The sequence below is a fragment of the Chrysemys picta genome, chromosome 2 (genome assembly GCF_011386835.1).
Source record: "Chrysemys picta bellii isolate R12L10 chromosome 2, ASM1138683v2, whole genome shotgun sequence".
NCBI classification, from domain to species: Eukaryota; Metazoa; Chordata; order Testudines; family Emydidae; genus Chrysemys; species Chrysemys picta.
This window is the reverse complement of record NC_088792.1, coordinates 232,881,402-232,898,454: the sequence shown is the minus strand read 5'-3', so window position 1 is coordinate 232,898,454 and position 17,053 is coordinate 232,881,402. Positions and strand designations below refer to the sequence as shown.

The following is a 17,053-nucleotide window of genomic DNA, read 5'->3' as shown; positions in this document are numbered from 1 at the left end:
GCTCTGTTCTAAAGTATAAGGCAGGGAAAGAAGTCTGGCTGTTGAGGATCAGGCAGACTCCTGCATGGGCTGGAGGCAGGATCGAAGCATTGTATTCCAGAGTTTAGAGAGTGTAGAAATGCAGAAGGGAAGTGGTGCAGCTGGTAGAAGAAAGGGTGAGAGAGAGAACAGAGAGAGCCAAGTTTTCTTAGCTCCACAGCCTTCATTTTATGAGTGTATGCATCCTTGGGTGTAAGTGAACACCCCTAAATCATCCCCCACAAAGTTTCTCCCTCCTTCCCAACCTCACTCCCCAGTCATTTGTCTTTTCTGTGTCTTTTAACTTATAACCTGTTTGGGATAGAGACTTTTTATTTTTGTATGTTGTTCAGCAATGAGCATGTTGTCTATGCTAAACAAATAATTAACAAATACACCTCCACCCCAATATAATGCTGTCCTCTGGAGCCAAAAAATCTTACTGCGTTATATCAAATTTGCTTTGATCCACCGGAGTGCGCAGCCCCGCCCCCACGGAGCACTGCTTTACCGCATTATATCCGAATTCGTGTTATATCGGGTTGCGTTATATCAGGGTAGAGGTGTAGTCACCTTTATGGTTTTAAGGAACAATATATTTTAAAGTTCCTCCCAGCATGAAAATCCCAATTTTTTAAAAAGGCCCCTATTGGCGGCTTTCACATGATGGTGGGGGAAATATGATATTGGCCTCATGAATGATGAGAAGAAATGGCCTTGTTGCCCGCGGCAGACAAGAGGGGAACCACAAAAACGTTGACTATGAAATATTTAGGGTCTGATCCAAATTCCATTAAGATAAATGGAAGGACTTAGCAGGGGTTAAAGTTGATACAATAGTGCTTATAGACCAATATATTTTGAAACTGTTTAAATGCTTCAGATGAAATAGCATCTATTTTTACAAAAGAAACATTGGTATTAGTGGAGTAGATGAAAACAAAGTTAATTTCAGCTTTGGAACACTGTTCATCCATACAGTACTGTCTGGAAAGGTGCTTTGTAAAATACTTGTGACCATTTTTAAGTATGACTGGGTTAGTATTTTGTGGGGTTTAGTGTCATTGCTTTGTTGTAAAGATAGGTTTTCTGTACACAGTTTGACTCTCTTGTGATCATCAGAGCTGTATCAGGAACAGCCAGGGCCGGCTCCAGGCACCAGCTTCTCAAGCAGGTGCTTGGGGCGGCCGCTCCGGAGAGGGGCGGCAGGTCCAGGTATTCGGCAGCAATTCGGCGGACGGTCCCTCACTCCGCCTGGGAGTGAAGGACCTCCTGCCGAATTGCCGCCGCAGATCACGATCGCGGCTTTTTTTTTTTTGTTTTGGTTTTGGTTTTGGCTGCTTGGGGCGGCCAAAACCCTGGAGCCGGCCCTGGGAACAGCACTTTTGAAATTGTTGTTACATAGGGAGTTTAAGGTGTGCCTTGTACCCTACCTAAAGTTCAAACTAGGCCACTAAGGAAGTAAATTGAGTACAGAATTAAAATCAGTGGAGAAATCCTATGAAAGGCAGCCAATTAGAGATTTTTTGCACCAATTTCTTCACATGTGGTGCCATTTGAGGGTGGATATCAAAGGGTTTTTGTACACATGTGAGGGGAGAATTTGGCTCTAACAGTAGTGTCTTGTTTTTATCTTTGAAACTGGCCTGGTAATTCTGAAACCTGTTCACAGTTAAAAGTGAAAATAAAGCAGCAACACTGATTACACTACAACAAAAAGGGGTAGTTAGCTAGTTGCGTTGTTATAAGACATCTGTTATCATTGGCCTTTCCTTACCAGGTTTTTCGTTGCCTCTTCCTCAGGGGAAATGAAAATATCTTCTAGGGAAGAGTGACATTTTGTGACTAAATTGGATCCAATGTTTTCATCCCAAGCTTTTGTTATGCCTGTTGTATAACCCAGAATTATAGTAGCCAGAGTATTAAAAGAACAAAAATACAACTTGCACATGCAAAACTTTCCCCCCAGTTTACACGAATTTTATTTAATGAAGGCCATATGTCTTAATTCCCCTGTATACTGTATTCTGATATTTATGATGCCCATCATTGCTTCCTTCATGACTCTTTCAACCTTCTCCCCCCGTCCCTAAATTCATATAAAATGCAGGTTCTAAAATCAACTTCCTTGCCTGCCCCATATTTGTATCTCTTCATCAACTTCCTCCATAACAAGTTCAATGCTCTTCAGAGCTCTGCCTTCCTTACTAATACTCCATCTCTTATCACATTGCTCCCCACCCACTCAGCCAGTCCAACAGTGCCAGCCTTGACCACGCTCCTGTCTATATTTCCCAAATTTGACCCCCCCCCCTTCTTTCACACCACTCCTTTTGTGTGGATCATGCTCTCTGAACTGATCTATAAGGCTATGGGTGGAAATTGGAGGAGGAGAGGGTAGTAGTACTTTGTGATTCACCTACAAGAAATCTAGGAATAAGTGTATAGGCTCACAATTTAGAGGAATAGTAAGGGAGGAAATATTACATTAAGAATTGTATATAAAAGGTGTGTGTGTGTGTGTGTGTGTGTCTGTCTGTCTGTCTGTTTTTGTATTCCCTTCAAATGACTGCAGTGACTGAATCTGTATTCTGTGTTTGTACAATGCCTAAGAAAGGTCCTGATCCTGGGAGAAGCCTCGTATATATGTTGTGATGCAAAATATATCCAAAGATTTTAAAGTCTCCTGTGGTGAAAATGCTAGAATAGGAGGTCATAATTTTTAACAATTTTCAAAGTTTGTGTGTGAAGAATTTTAACTACATATGTTTAAGGATGGAAGAGAAGGAGTTAAGCAATGCTAAAATCGATGAAATGGACACCTCCAAGAAAAACGCACTGTTCAACTTTTGTATTTATCTGTTGGATTTTAATTTTCTGGAGGTTTTTTGAGTAAACTGAATTTAGTTGTAGACGTTTAATCTAATTAGAGGTCTGTTCTCTTCTTGCTTGCAGATAGGTAATTCCCACTGATGTTTTTGGGAGTTGTGTGCATAACTAGAACAAGATAGACTCCTAAATCTAGTAACTAATTAGCAGCTGTTTAATATACAGCACTTCATTTTATTGCCAATTTCTTTTGAATTTAATTTCTACATAGCTGTAATGTTTAGCTTATGCACAGTATTCCGTTTTTAAGCTTAGCAAGGAAAATATGAATGTTGAGGGTTTGTTAGTCAAATATAAAGTAATTTTTCTATAGTGTGTCTTAGTCATAAAAAGAGTAGCAATATGATTGTGAGGACTTTATTATTTGTTATATCTACACAAATCAGCATCCTTGCCACCGCTGTGAACTAACTCTCTCTCTCTCTCTCTGCCAAATTATCATTGCCTTGGTGCTGGGGGAACAGTACACAGTTCACCTGTGCATGAGGCCCTCTGACCCTCAGCTGAGAGAGAAGTTCCAGTACTCTTGGCAGGGCCGTCCTTGGGGGGGTGCAGGGCCTGGGGTGGAAGTGATGAATCAATCAATTCTGGGACCAAAAGCGCCGGCCAATCACACTGGCTCTCAGGGCCCCCCAAAACGTGGGGCCCTGAGCAGTCGCCCCAATTCGCCGTACCCAAGGGGACAGCTCTGACTCTTGGCACAGTTAAGTAACCTAAACGGATGGTTGGGCTGACTGGCTATGTGTGGCAAACACTGGAGGGAGTGCACCCTACCCCTTTTCTACAGGTATAGTGAGTCCTCCCCCAACCCCCATCGCTTCACCAGGCTCCTTGGAGACAATACCTAATGCCTCTCAGGCACTACAGGTATTCACTCTCCTCTCAGTGCTCCACTGGCTCTAAGAGCTATGATTGGACCCTATCTACTGTTCATACGGAGAACAAACTGCTATCTTTTCATTGCAGCCGGGCAGTGAGTTGGATAACTTGGAGGAGATTCTGGATGATCTACAGAATAGTCAGTTACCACAGCTTTTCCCAGATACCCGGCCCGGTGCTTCAGCTGGATCAGTCGACAAGCAAGCCATCATCAATGACCTCATGCAGCTCACAGGTGAAAACAGCCCTGGCACATCTGTTGGAACCCAGAAACCAGCAATGAGGATTTCACAGAGCAGTGAGTTTGTGTTATAACTGGTAATGCAAGTGTATGAAATTGTCAGATGAAAATGTAGGTTTTGCAATGATGCCCCAAGGGCTGGCAGGCCGTGAAGTAGGCAGTTGAGCTATTTCAGATCTGCATTGACACAACAGCGCCATCTGCTGTCCTGATCAATTGGAACCCAAATATTGCACTGTGCTGAAAGTCAGTGTCCTTTTGAAGGGTTAAAGGGACACTCAATTTAAAATAAAATTCACATGTCTGTTTGAAAATATTTTACCTGCTATTGTTATAAATAACAATAATAATATATTGTTTTTTCCAGCCTGTTAACTTTGTACATTTGACAGCATTTTCTGTATAGTTGTTTTTACTGTTTCCCACAATAAAATGGGGGTGGAGGGAGGAATTTTTTATTAGGATAAATAGGAAAATGTGCTTCTAAAATTACAAAACTTTCAGCAGGACTTATGGCCAAGTTTAATACCTACACTGAATTTGAACCAATTGTTTTTAATTGACTCAATTTCAAGTTGACAATGTCCCTATAAGTGAAATTACATGTTGTAAGTGAAATATTTAGCTGATTGTGAAAAATAATTACTGCAAGTAAGGTCGGTGTATTATCAAAAATGAAAGTTGAGATAAACCTGGTTTTTGGTTTGGTTTGTTTTTGGTTTGTTTTTTTAAATCCTGCTTAAATATTTACCCTTATAGACTGGGCTCTAAATACCTCCTAAATATAGTTTTTAGACATATTATTAAAATACCCATTTATTTAAAAAACTGGAACCATTCTGTGGATTTTTGTAAACTTTCTAAACACGTATTTATTCAAGACCAATGGCATCTCCCGTCAGGTAAATTCACATTTTTAACCCTTCAAAACTTTCTTAACATTCTTTTTAAAAGCTAGATATATACTTAACACTACTGACCATTATATTTAAATGTAATATATTACGTGACAAAAGCCAAAGAAGTCAATTTTCAAATTTATTTCTTAGTTTACATTATTATGTGTTCCCTATTTTGTTTTTCATGAGCTAAGACTAACATTTTATTTGTACTTGTGAATGCTTTGCCTGGGGTCAATTTGTGTCATGGTGTGGATGTGGTTTAAACAGTGTTTAATATACTCACTTTGGTAAGTGGAGGAAGACTATCCTAGGCAGTACATAATTCAAAGAGAAGTCTTTGTGTTTCCTGAGTCTTAATAGCATCCTGTGTGACAGTCCTGGTCTGACAGTCCCCTCCCATGTGGTCCAGACACCTGGTGGCTTTCCTGAGTTAACTGTCTGCATTGGCTGACATTACTTCCTCTTACCTGACCTCTTTTTAAAGGGACGTGCAGTGGCACATTTCCAAAAGGTTCTCCTAGCCAAGATTTAAATTTTCAGAAATTAAGGTATCTCCGGATGAGGATCCAAAATCAAAGACCACTAATATATGGAGATACACCTATCTTATAGAATTGGAAGGGACCCTGAGGTCATCAAGTCCAGCTCCCTGCCTTCACTAGTAGGACCAAGTACTGATTTTGCCCCAGATCCCTAAGTGGCCCCTTCATGGCCAATCTTTTGTCCTTTCACTAGGACATTAGCCCTTCAATGTCTGCTTTTGACATCACACTTCCTTCAGCTTTTATTTAGGCAAAATCATGTATTTGACATGACTTGCTCAAACTTTACGCAGTACCGAAGTTGTTTCATTCACAGGAACATTAGATATTATTATTTTATTCTACTTTGTAATGTAAATAAAATTATATTTTAAGTGTTTCTGTGTATTAAATTGCAGAAAGGAACCTTGGAGACACAGTCACACCTGCACCTTTTAAGTCTGTTTCCAGAGCTCCTAATTGCACAACAGCAAAGCAGTTGTGAGCCAGGAAGTCATATTGGGTTTTAGAATCATAAAATATTAGGGTTGGAAGGGACCTCAGAAGGTCATCTAGTCCAACCCCCTGCTCAAAGCAGGACCAATCGCTAGACAGATTTTTACCGCAGTTCCCTAAATGGCCCCCTCAAGGATTGAACTCACAACCTTGGGTTTAGCAGGCCAATGCTCAAACCACTAAGCTATCCCTCTCCCCCCCCCCCGTAGTTTTGTAAACCAGGCAGTTCTGTTTTCCTTACCCGGTAATATCACAAAATATGGTTTCTCCCCAGCCTGCTCTTGCATCAATGTCCCCTGGAATCATCTGCCTAGTTTTGCAATTTAAGTATTATAGAGAAAATTACATGTGCACTGAAATAGTGAGTGGATTCCTCTTTTTTTTTTTGTCGTGCCATAAACACCTACAAAACTAATACAGAATCCGTGTTAAATCGTATTCAATTCCAAAAGAGTTTTTATTTTAATAAAAACATTTAGTTATTTTTCAAAATCCTAGAATATCAGGGTTGGAAGGGACTCAGAAGGTCATCTAGTCCAACCCCCTGCTCAAAGCAGGACCAATCCCCAACTAAATCATCCAAACCAAGGCTTCATCAAGCCTGACCTTAAAAACCTCTAAGGAAAGAGATTCCACCATCTCCCTAAGTAACCCATTCCAGTGCTTCACCACACTCCGAGTGAAAAAGTTTTTCCTAATATCCAACCTAAACCTCCCCCACTGCAACTTGAGACCATTACTCCTTGTTGTCATCTGGTACCACTGAGAACAGTCTAGATCCATCCTCTTTGGAACCCCCTTTTCAGGTAGTTGAAAGCAGCTATCAAATCCCCCTTCATTCTTCTCTTCTGCAGACTAAATAATCCCAGTTCCCTCAGCCTCTCCTCATAAGTCATGTGCTCCAGCCCCCCAGTCATTTTTGTTGCCCTTGGCTGGACTCTTTCCAATTTTTCCACATCCTTCTTGTAGTGTGGGGCCCAAAACTGGACACAGTACTCCAGATGAGGCCTCACCAATGACAAATAGAGGGGAATGATCACGTCCCTCGATCTGCTGGCAATGCCCCTACTTATACAGCCCAAAATGCAGTTAGCCTTCTTGGCAACTCTGTTGACTCATATCCAGCTTCTCGTTCACTGTAATCCCTAGGTCCTTTTCTGCAGAACTGCTGCCTAGCCACTCGGTCCCTAGTCTGTAGCAGTGCATGGGATTCTTCCGTCCTAAGTGCAGGACTCTGCACTTGTCCTTGTTGAACCTCATCAGATTTCTCTGGAAATTGCCTGTAATATTTTATTGAGGTTTTTTGTTACAATACTTAAGAATACATTGATACTTATTTTAAAAAAATTGACTGTAGCCACTAGAACTTTTTTCAGGAAGAAAATGCCATCAAAACTTTTCTCTGTGGCTGACTAACAGTAGTACATATAGTTTCAATCTGATTGCGTTCCCTCAGCCCCCTTCTCCTTCTGGGCTGCCAGTGTTTCCTTTCTATTATCATTGGCTAATTATAAAGCTGCATTCATAACACCTCTCTCCGTGTCTGCATTATTTCAAGCCTTTGCTGGCTCAGAGTGCAAGTGTCCTAGGATTGCTATTGAAATCAGGTTTTGACTCAGTTCTGAGTTGGACTTTGTGGTACCCAATCATCTTAAATCAGTAGGGCCAGTTGGTCTCTCTGGTAACCAAACTTGGTGTGTTTGTTTGTTTGTGTTTGTTTGTTTGTTTGTACTGATGTTAAATATGGTGTTTCAGGATCTGATGGTCAGGAGTGAGGTACTGTGGACAAAGTTTTGACTCACCTTAGGTTTATATAAAAGAGTTACTGCAAAGAATTTGAAACATCAGAAGAAAATAATTCACACAGGTGCTTCCTGTCATATGACACAATAAAGAGGAAAGACAAGTTAGACACCTTTTGTAGTAAGATGTTTCTGATTTTTTTAAACTAGCTTAATAATACTTCATCTGAATTCTCAGATTTATAAATGTCTGCACTATAGTTTGGAGTAAATAAGAAGTTCTCTAGCTTTCTTGTAGTGTGGTTCGATCAAAATGAAGTTGTTTTGTGGATGACTTCTTGCCATCCACAGTCAGAGACTGTCCCTGGAGCAGTTGCTGAAAATGTTTATATGGAAAAAATAATTTTAAATATTTTCCTAATGTATTTTAGCAGTATATGTGTGATGCAGGTAACAAGAAAGGAAGAGCCAGTACCATGTGAGCAGCAAGAGGGTCTACAGAGCACAGCTGGGAACCACTTGAGTAGATTCTAGGAAGTAGTTGCTGTCCTTTTAAAAATCTCTCAAAGAATAACTGTCCCTGAGTTGCTTTCTTTTGAAGAGTTGACATTCACCTTTCTAATAAAACCTATATGCATTTTTCTCTGTTGAGGCTGATTTTTAAAGCAAAAATTCTTTTAAAATTAGCCCCAGCAGAGGAATAGATTCACAAAAAAGGTGGGGGTAATGGACAAGTAAGTTTCTTTAAGAAATAGGATGTGTTGGAATGTCTTGAAATTCAGATGTACTTGTTAAAGTAGTTAGAAGTGAACTTAAGGAAAACTATTTTCCTGGTAGTTTTGTTGTCACTGGTGGTATAGTACTAAGACTTCAGCCTGAAATAATTGTTGCTGAACCTTGAAAGTACAGGTATTCACTCATGGCAAAAAAAATAAAATTCTATGTAAGGAGGGATAGTAACAGTATCAGCAAATGACCACATACAGCCAGAGGCCTTCTTCACGGATTTTGGTGCCTTTGGGGATACAGTTTATATGGGGAAAGTTTTGAAGCCTATCAAACTCTGAATTTCATAACAGTTTTGCCTCAGGCTGACATCTGCACTTCTGTTTTCAGCCACAGTCCTTTTAGCGATATGGTTGTTTGGCAGTGCAGCACACGTCACCTGGTAGTACACGTATGCTGTAGTTGTACTTCAGTAAATTATTTTAACTTTACACATTTACTATTTAAAATACAAATCACTACCTGTCGTTCCTCGCATTTTTTGTAATGCTGTCTGGATGGGGCATATCCAATACAGCTACGGAATGATATGCGCATGCAACGCTGTATATCACAACCACTCTGTTTGAAGAATGTATTTTTATAAGTTAAGTTTCTATTCTTGTAACCTTGTTTTTTTCACTTTTCCTCTCTCTCTGGTGTAGCTTTTAATAACCCACGGGCAGGACAACTGGGCAGGTTATTACCAAACCAGAATTTACCACTCGACATCACATTGCAAAACCCATCAGGTTCAGGACCATTCCCACCGATAAGAAACAGTAGTCCATATTCAGTGATACCTCAGCCAGGAATGATGGGCAGTCAAGGGATGATAGGAAATCAAGGAACTTTAGGGAACAATAGCACAGGTAAGAATTCAAATACTGTTTCCTATTTTTGTTAACTTATTTAATTAATTGGACGTATTTATGTGTAACATAATCAAGGTAGGAATCATTACAGATGCATCCTGTATGTATCTAAAGTCCTAATCAAGCACAACCTGAATGGAAAACCTCAAATGTCTGCAAAATTGTCCACACAGTGGACAGTTACGATAAAACAGCAAACCATAGAGGCATATCAGTTTTGCCCTGGACTACTTCAGAATGTTTGTTGGTTAAGTGGTGCACAAGAATATGTCCTTTTTCACTTACCATGTGAAAGGCATGGGTGGAGATACTAAAAGGCTCATTGGATTCCTAATGGAATAGGGACTCTTTCGCGTCAGCTTTCCAGGTTCAGATGTCACCAAAATTGGTAGAAACCAAAAGAAGAAGAAGCCAATTGGCTTTTCAGTGGTCTGTGTGAAATGAATTGGTGATCTCTGTCCCTTTGTTAATAGTTTGGTGTATCTACTGCAAAAGAGCACCCTTATTGGTCAAGAATTAAATGACCACAGAGAATGAGCTGTCCTCTCCATCACAGAAATATCACCTTCAAAACAGAATTTCAAGCATGTTGGTGATATTGCTGCCCATACTAAGTATGTTCCATGATTAAAAACAGAACTTCTGTCTCTGTTGCTCTCCGTTTGTCTACTTCCATGGCCATTAAGATTCACTTTAAGTAAAAGAAACTGGGTTTATGACTTATGAATCAGGTAACCTGGTCTTGTTTGAAGCATTAAAAATCTGTAATTGAATTTACCTTTTTAAAACTTGATTATTGATTGTACCATGTCTATAATGGACTTCTGTAAGTTGCCTCTAAACCTTACAAAGGTTACCACAGGGGAAAACGTACTGGAAAAGTTTGGGTGAAGTGTCTCTGTTTCGTTACTTACATCAGATACCATACGTTTTACGATTATGAAGTATGAAACTCCAGTTAAGAATTCTGAATAGTCAGATGCTATAAAGTCGGGGTTCTCAAGCTTTTTCTTTCTGAGTCTCCCCTCCCCCCCTCCCCCCGCTATAAAAACTCCACAGCCCACCTGTGCCACAACAGCTGTTTTTCTGCATATAAAAGGCAGAGCCAGCATTAGAAGGTAGCAAGTAGGGCAATTGCCCGGGGTCCCACATCACAGTGGGCCCTGTGAAGCTAAGTTGCTCACGCTTTGACTTCAGACCTGGGTGGCAGGGCTTGGAACCCCAGGCTTCAGCCCTATGCAGTGGGGCTATGGCTTTCTGCCCTGGGCCACAGCAAGTCTAATGCCGGCCCTGCTTGGTGGACTCCCTGCAACCTGCTCAGGGGCCCCCAGTGGGCCCCGGACTCCTGGTTGAGAACCACTAGTGTAAAGCATGTTAAATGCTGACAGCAAAAGGTCAGTTATATATTCATTTTGTATCAATATCAGGAAATACAAATTGTACTACTGTGCCAGCAATTAAAATATCTTATAGAGCAGTTTATGGATTGTCTTGAAGGCTTTCGGGGGAATTACTTTTCTCCTTACTAAGCATGCATGTTGGAGCTTGCCATCCATATTCTTGCCATTTGTGCTAGTTCGCCATGTGTTTCAGCTGACAGAATTGTGTAGATGTAAAAAAAAAAAACCAGAAGTCATCTGGAAGCAAATTTCATACTACAGGTAGAAAGCTGATTGCCTGCAAGGATCAGGAGGGGACTTTTCCCCCTCAATATATTGCATTGCACAATTGGCGTGGTGAATTATTATTTTTACCACCCTCTGAAGGCACTGGCCACTGATTATTCAGGGTACCAGATTAGCCAGGGTACCAGCCACCTGAGCTGAGCCAACATTTCCTATATTAGTACAGTATTGAAATGATTACCAATGCTGTATTTCTACAAGTTTTAGTTTTTTGATTACTACAGTACTCTAAGCCTATAAATTTAAAGTGTAAATAAATTATATTAGTGGTTTACAGTAGGTGTAGGAGGACTTCCCCTAATATAACCGTAATGAACTGCACCAAGTATCGGAAAGTTCCTGTGAGTAATTTCCCTGCACCATCTATTGACTCAAGTTTGTCCGGGTAAGTCTTGTAGTTAGGAAAGCTCCTGGTTATGGATGACAAGATTTTTCAAAAGATCAGTGATTAATAATAAAAAAGATAAGAATTAATACTTACATTTTTGTTGTTTATAAATGTATATTAATATCGTGTTGTTGCCCAGATCTTCACGTTCTCACACAGGACTTGAAAAGTAAATCGCTGACATGTATGCCAGCAAACATGATTCATTTCCTGAGGAAGGAAGTCAGGGTTATCCACACACCCTCAGCACCTGTTGTGGAGTACATATGGGAACACTTACGCTTAACAGCTTTTCAGAAATGATAAAAGGGTCACCTTCATGTAAAACCTGTAGTAGTCCCCAGTTCCCCAACTGAACGGCAAAATGCACAAGCCTGCAGAGTTACATGTCTGAACGGGCAGTTGAGATATAATTTGCTTTGAATAAAACCTGACAAACTAGTACATTTTTCTCTGGAAAATTAAACTAATCAACCAACAGGAATATTTGGAAATGTTTTCAAGGCTTGCATCTGGGTTTCACTGTATTTGGATTTTATACAGGAATGGTTGGTGGTAATACCCCTCGGCCCGCCATGCCATCTGGAGACTGGGGTGCTCAGGGTTCTGCTGTGAGGGTAACCTGTGCTGCTACAACCAGTGCCATGAACAGGCCAATCCAAGGAGGCATGATACGTAACCCAACAGCCAGCATTCCTATGAGACCCAGCAGCCAGCCAGGCCCAAGACAGATGCTTCAGTCTCAAGTCATGAATATGGGTAAGCCCCAGTGCCTTATTGTAGTATATTATTTTGCAGTTACTGCATTGTCTGATTAGGTAGAAGAAGGTAACATCTAGCTTCAAATATAGACTTGATTAAAATTGTGTTGAGCAAGTTAGATGCTCCCTACAGTGGAAATATCCCATTCAACAAGGAGAAAGCCTATATAAGGTGTGTATTTTAATGTTTGTCACTATGTGACAGTTTCTGACTTTCTTTAGCCACACAGAAATGTGTGACCAAAGGAATAGGATAGAAAGATTTTCTAGTTTATGAGAAAATAAGGTTCTAAAAGAAAATATATATTCTAACACGTCCTTTGTACTAGGTCAATACTAAAGCAAGTACATTTGGATACAGATTGTATGTAGAATGCTCATACCCTTTGCACTAGTCTTTGTTCATATTTGCATTTGTTATGTCACATCAAATGTAGTACCATACTCATCAATTTGTATTTGCAGAGTTCTTTTGATGTATGCTAAAAAATAAAATAAAAAAGTGGAAGATTTATTGACCAGTAATTTCATGATGCTTTGGAATTGTTAAAGTGTAACGTGAAGAAAGCAAAGTCTTAAATTGGAATGATGGTTAAACTGAGACAAAAGATCTATTGTCTATATGCCTCTTTACAAATGAAGATGCTGACAATTTTTTGTTCACTCAAAGCAAATAAGTTATATTTGAAAGCACCAACAGTAAGGTAGTGGCCCTTCACTGTCACAGATGTTCTTTGATTGGTTTTTCTTGTTTAGGGCCATCTGAACTGGAGATGAATATGGGGGGACCTCAATACAGCCAACAGCAAGCTCCTCCGAATCAGACCGCACCATGGCCGGACAGCATCTTGCCTATAGATCAGACATCTTTTGGTAATCAGAACAGGTCAGTCTTGGTGGCAAATCAAAAAGTCATATTTTACAGGAAAACTTGTAGGTCCACATTTTATGAGCTTCATGGGAACAAACTCTTTTTTTAATGTATGTAGTGCATGCTTTCAGGGAACAAAATTGTCGATTTATGCTTGTTGCACATTTATATGTCTACAATATGCATTCATGACTTAGCATTACCTCCAATTACTCCTTCTGCTGGTTAGGCCATGTGTACACTGAAAGAATTTATGCCTCCATGTTGCATCAACTCTGTGCAGATGCACAGGTGGTGGAAATAGTGCAAGAATTAATATAGGCAGGACTCTGAATTTTTTTTACCATCAAGTCATGAAAACTAGAAGGTGAACAGATGGAAAAGATGCCTGAGCCCTATTTACATTAGTGACTTACCATGAGTGCAGCTACAATATTGCTGCCTGTTGCTCTAATGTGGGTACTACTTTTTCTAGTGTAGATCACCCTTCAACTTCTGGGGAGGGTTTTTCTATTTGTATGTTTTGTTTTATTCAGGCTAGAATCCTATAAATAAATAAAGCAAGATTGAAAGTCTCTCTCTCTCCCTGGGTTAAAATTATCTAAGTCTGTTTTTCGCAGTACCAAATGCACAATTACAGTCTGATCAGTGCATATTAAACTTGTATGTTTTTCTTTATATTTGTTACTATACATTTCCTATAGTGCCATAACTGTGCATGGGGCTTTACAGATATCTTAAAAAGTCACATTCTCTGCCCCCAAAAGGTTTACAGTTTAAATTAGATAAACATAGAACATGCAGATGAAAGAGGAACACATTTTCAAATTGAGAATGAAGTAGGGCAGGATAGGAGAGGAGCACAGGGAAGGAAATCAGCATGGAAATAAGTTGAAAGAAGTGAATTTTGAGGAATGATATGAAAGCGCTGGGGGGGTGGGGGGGGAGAACATAGCCTGTGACTATTTCAGAGTATGATGTGTTATTTATAGCTTTAACATGGCCTTAGTTCCAGTCTTTCCTGATGCTTTCCCACTTTATCATGTTTTTCCAGTAGTTCTCCCGATGCTATTCTCCATATGCTCCATATGGCACCTTTGACATACCTGAAAAGTAGGGCTATCAAGCAATCAAAAAAATTATTTGCGCAATTAAACAATAATAGAATACCATTTATTTAAATATTTTAAACGTTTTCTACATTTTCAAATATATTGATTTCAATTACAAAACAGAATACAAAGTGTACAGTGCTCACTTTATATTTATTTTTGATTACAAGTATTTGTACTGTAAAAAAACAAAAGAAATAGTATTTTTCAATTCACATAATACAAGTACTGTAGTACAATCTCTCTATCATGAAAGTTGGACTTACAAATGTAGAATTATGTACAAAAAAAACCCTGCATTCAAAAATAAAACAATGTAAAATTTTAGAGCCTGCAAGTACACTCAGTCCTACTTCTCGTTCAGCCAATCACTGAGACAAACAAGTTTGTTTACATTTGCAGGAAATAATGCTGCCCACTTCTTGTTTATCACCTGAAAGTAAAAACAGGCGTTCTCATGGCACTGTTGTAGCCGGCGACACAAGATATTTACATGCCAGATGTGCTAAAGATTCATATGTCCCTTCATGCTTCAACCACCATTCCAGGGTACATGCGTCCATGCTGATGATGGGTTCTGCTCGATAACAGTCCAAAGCAGTGCGGACCAACACATGTTCATTTTCGTTATCTGAGTCAGATGCCACCAACAGAAGGATGATTTTTCTTTTTTTGGTGGTTCGAGTTCTGTAGTTTCTACATCGGAGTGTTGCTCTTTTAAGATTTCTGAAAGCATGCTCCACACCTCGTCCCTCTCAAATTTTGGAAGGCACTTCAGATTCTTAAACCTTGGGTTGAGTGCTGTAGCTATCTTTAGAAATCTCACATTGGTACCTTTTTTGCATTTTGTGAAATCTGCAGTGAAAGTGTTCTTAAAATGAACAACATGTGCTGGGTTATCATCTGAGACTGCTATAACATGAAATATGAGGCAGAATGCGGATAAAACAGAACGGGGACATACAATTCTCCCCCAAGGAGTTCAATCGTAAATTTAATTAATGCATTATTTTTTTAACGCGCCTCATCAGCATGGAAGCATGTCCTTGGGAATGGTGGCCGAAGCATGAAGGGACATCCAAATATTTAGCATATCTGGCACATAAATACCTTGCAATGCCGGCTACAAAAATGCCATGCAAATGCCTGTTCTCACTTTCTGGTGACATTGTAAATAAGAAGCGGGCAGCATTATCTCCTGTAAATGTAAACAAACTTGTTTTTCTTAGCGATTGGCTAAACAAGAAGTAGGACTGAGTGGACTTGTGGGCTCTGAAGTTTTATATTGTTACATAACTGTACTCAAAAACAAAACAAAAAAAATCTACACTTGTAAGTTGCACTTTCACGGCAAAGAGATCACACTATAGTACTTGTATGAGGTGAGTTGAAAAATACTGTTTCTTTTGTTTATCATTTTACAATGCAAATATTTGTAATAAAAAATAATATACACTTTGATTTCAATTACAACACAGAATACAATATATATATATGGAAAATACAGAAAAACATCCAAAATATTTAATAAATTTCTATTGGTAATCTGTTGTTTAACATTGTGATTAAGACTGCAATTAATCGCGATTAATTTTTTGAATTAATCGCGTGAGTTAACTGCGATTAATCGACAGCCCTACTTAAAAGTACTTCCAGCAGAAATATCTCTCCAAAATAACTAAATCACAGCAATGCCAACAAACCAGGTAAATAAGCTAAAATAATTGTATTCCCACAAAGTCCTGCCCTCACATTGCTCCCGTTTGCAAATGTCTGAGGGAGGAAAAAAGCTGCACTTTACAGCATGTCCTGAAGGCAATAGATTTGAACTATATAGGACCAAGAGAAGAGTAAATTCTGAGAACATGGGATCCCGAGAAAATGCCCTTCCAGCAGCCTTTTCCTGTTCTTACCTGTGGAGTTTCAAATTGAGCTTGAACATGCTGATCTAAAATGTGGCTGTATGGCACAAGGTGAGAGGCAGCCTCTCGGTTAGCCATTTAGGGCTTATAAGGTCAGAACCAATGCCTTAAGCTCCACTGGAAAACCCATAAATGGCTTGTGTAGATAATGACACGCAGATTGGATACACTTGTGGCAAGATACACAGTTAAATAAGAAGGCGTCTGCATTTTGTACCAACTTCAGTTTCTGGATATTTGTAATGTGTAGTGTCTGGTAAAGCATGTTGCAGTGGCCTAATATTGCTATGGTTAGGATCAGAGGATAAATATATTCCTGTTAGAAGGAGATTTGTGGGTTTTTTAATGTATTACACACAGTGGGAAGCATTCAGAATTTTCCTGTTTCTGGTACAGTAATTGATAAAGCATGTTTTTCTTAATACTTTCATGATGCATTGTACTACTAGGTAGAGAGTCCACACACAAGGAAAATTGTCATGTATTTATCAAATGACTGTTCAGGAGTCTGTGCAGACTTTCAACTTGTGCTGGCCAGAACTTCCATTTTGGAATCAGGACTGGAGAATGTCATTGTCATTACTTATTTAGTGACATAGGGTTCGTACAGAACCCAATAAAGACAGAACATGATATCTTGGTTCCATTGATGTCAACGGTAAACTCCCATTGACTTCAGTGGAGACAGGTTTTCACCCAGGCTCCTTGCCCCTAGCAGATTACAAACTGAGGGCCCAATTATGCAAGATGTGGAGCACCCTCACTAATGGGCCTAATCATTTCATAGTTTACTTCTCTGGCAGATTGTGGCCTGCAAAGATTAGCTCTTCATAATATTGAAAAATAATTATCTTCAGTTTCAATAGTTTACTATTGAATTTCATTCAGGTAAAGAAGTATGTATATTGTAAGCTTCAGCTGTGATATAATGGGATATATTTAGCAGAATCCAGAGCCAACTTCCCT

At 39.4% G+C, this 17,053-nt stretch overlaps 1 protein-coding gene across 15 annotated transcripts in view; it reads left to right on the top strand.

The window, feature by feature from the left end:
• NCOA2 (nuclear receptor coactivator 2) overlaps nt 1-17,053 on the top strand; it is a 254,946-nt gene that overhangs the window by 214,924 nt on the left and 22,969 nt on the right. For all 15 annotated transcript variants that reach the window (XM_065582109.1, XM_065582105.1, XM_065582108.1 and 12 more), the window contains 4 exons: nt 3,874-4,084; nt 9,139-9,345; nt 11,965-12,180; nt 12,939-13,068. In XM_065582109.1, coding sequence (XP_065438181.1) covers nt 3,874-4,084; nt 9,139-9,345; nt 11,965-12,180; nt 12,939-13,068 — 764 coding nt within the window. The remainder of the gene's footprint in view (nt 1-3,873; nt 4,085-9,138; nt 9,346-11,964; nt 12,181-12,938; nt 13,069-17,053) is intronic.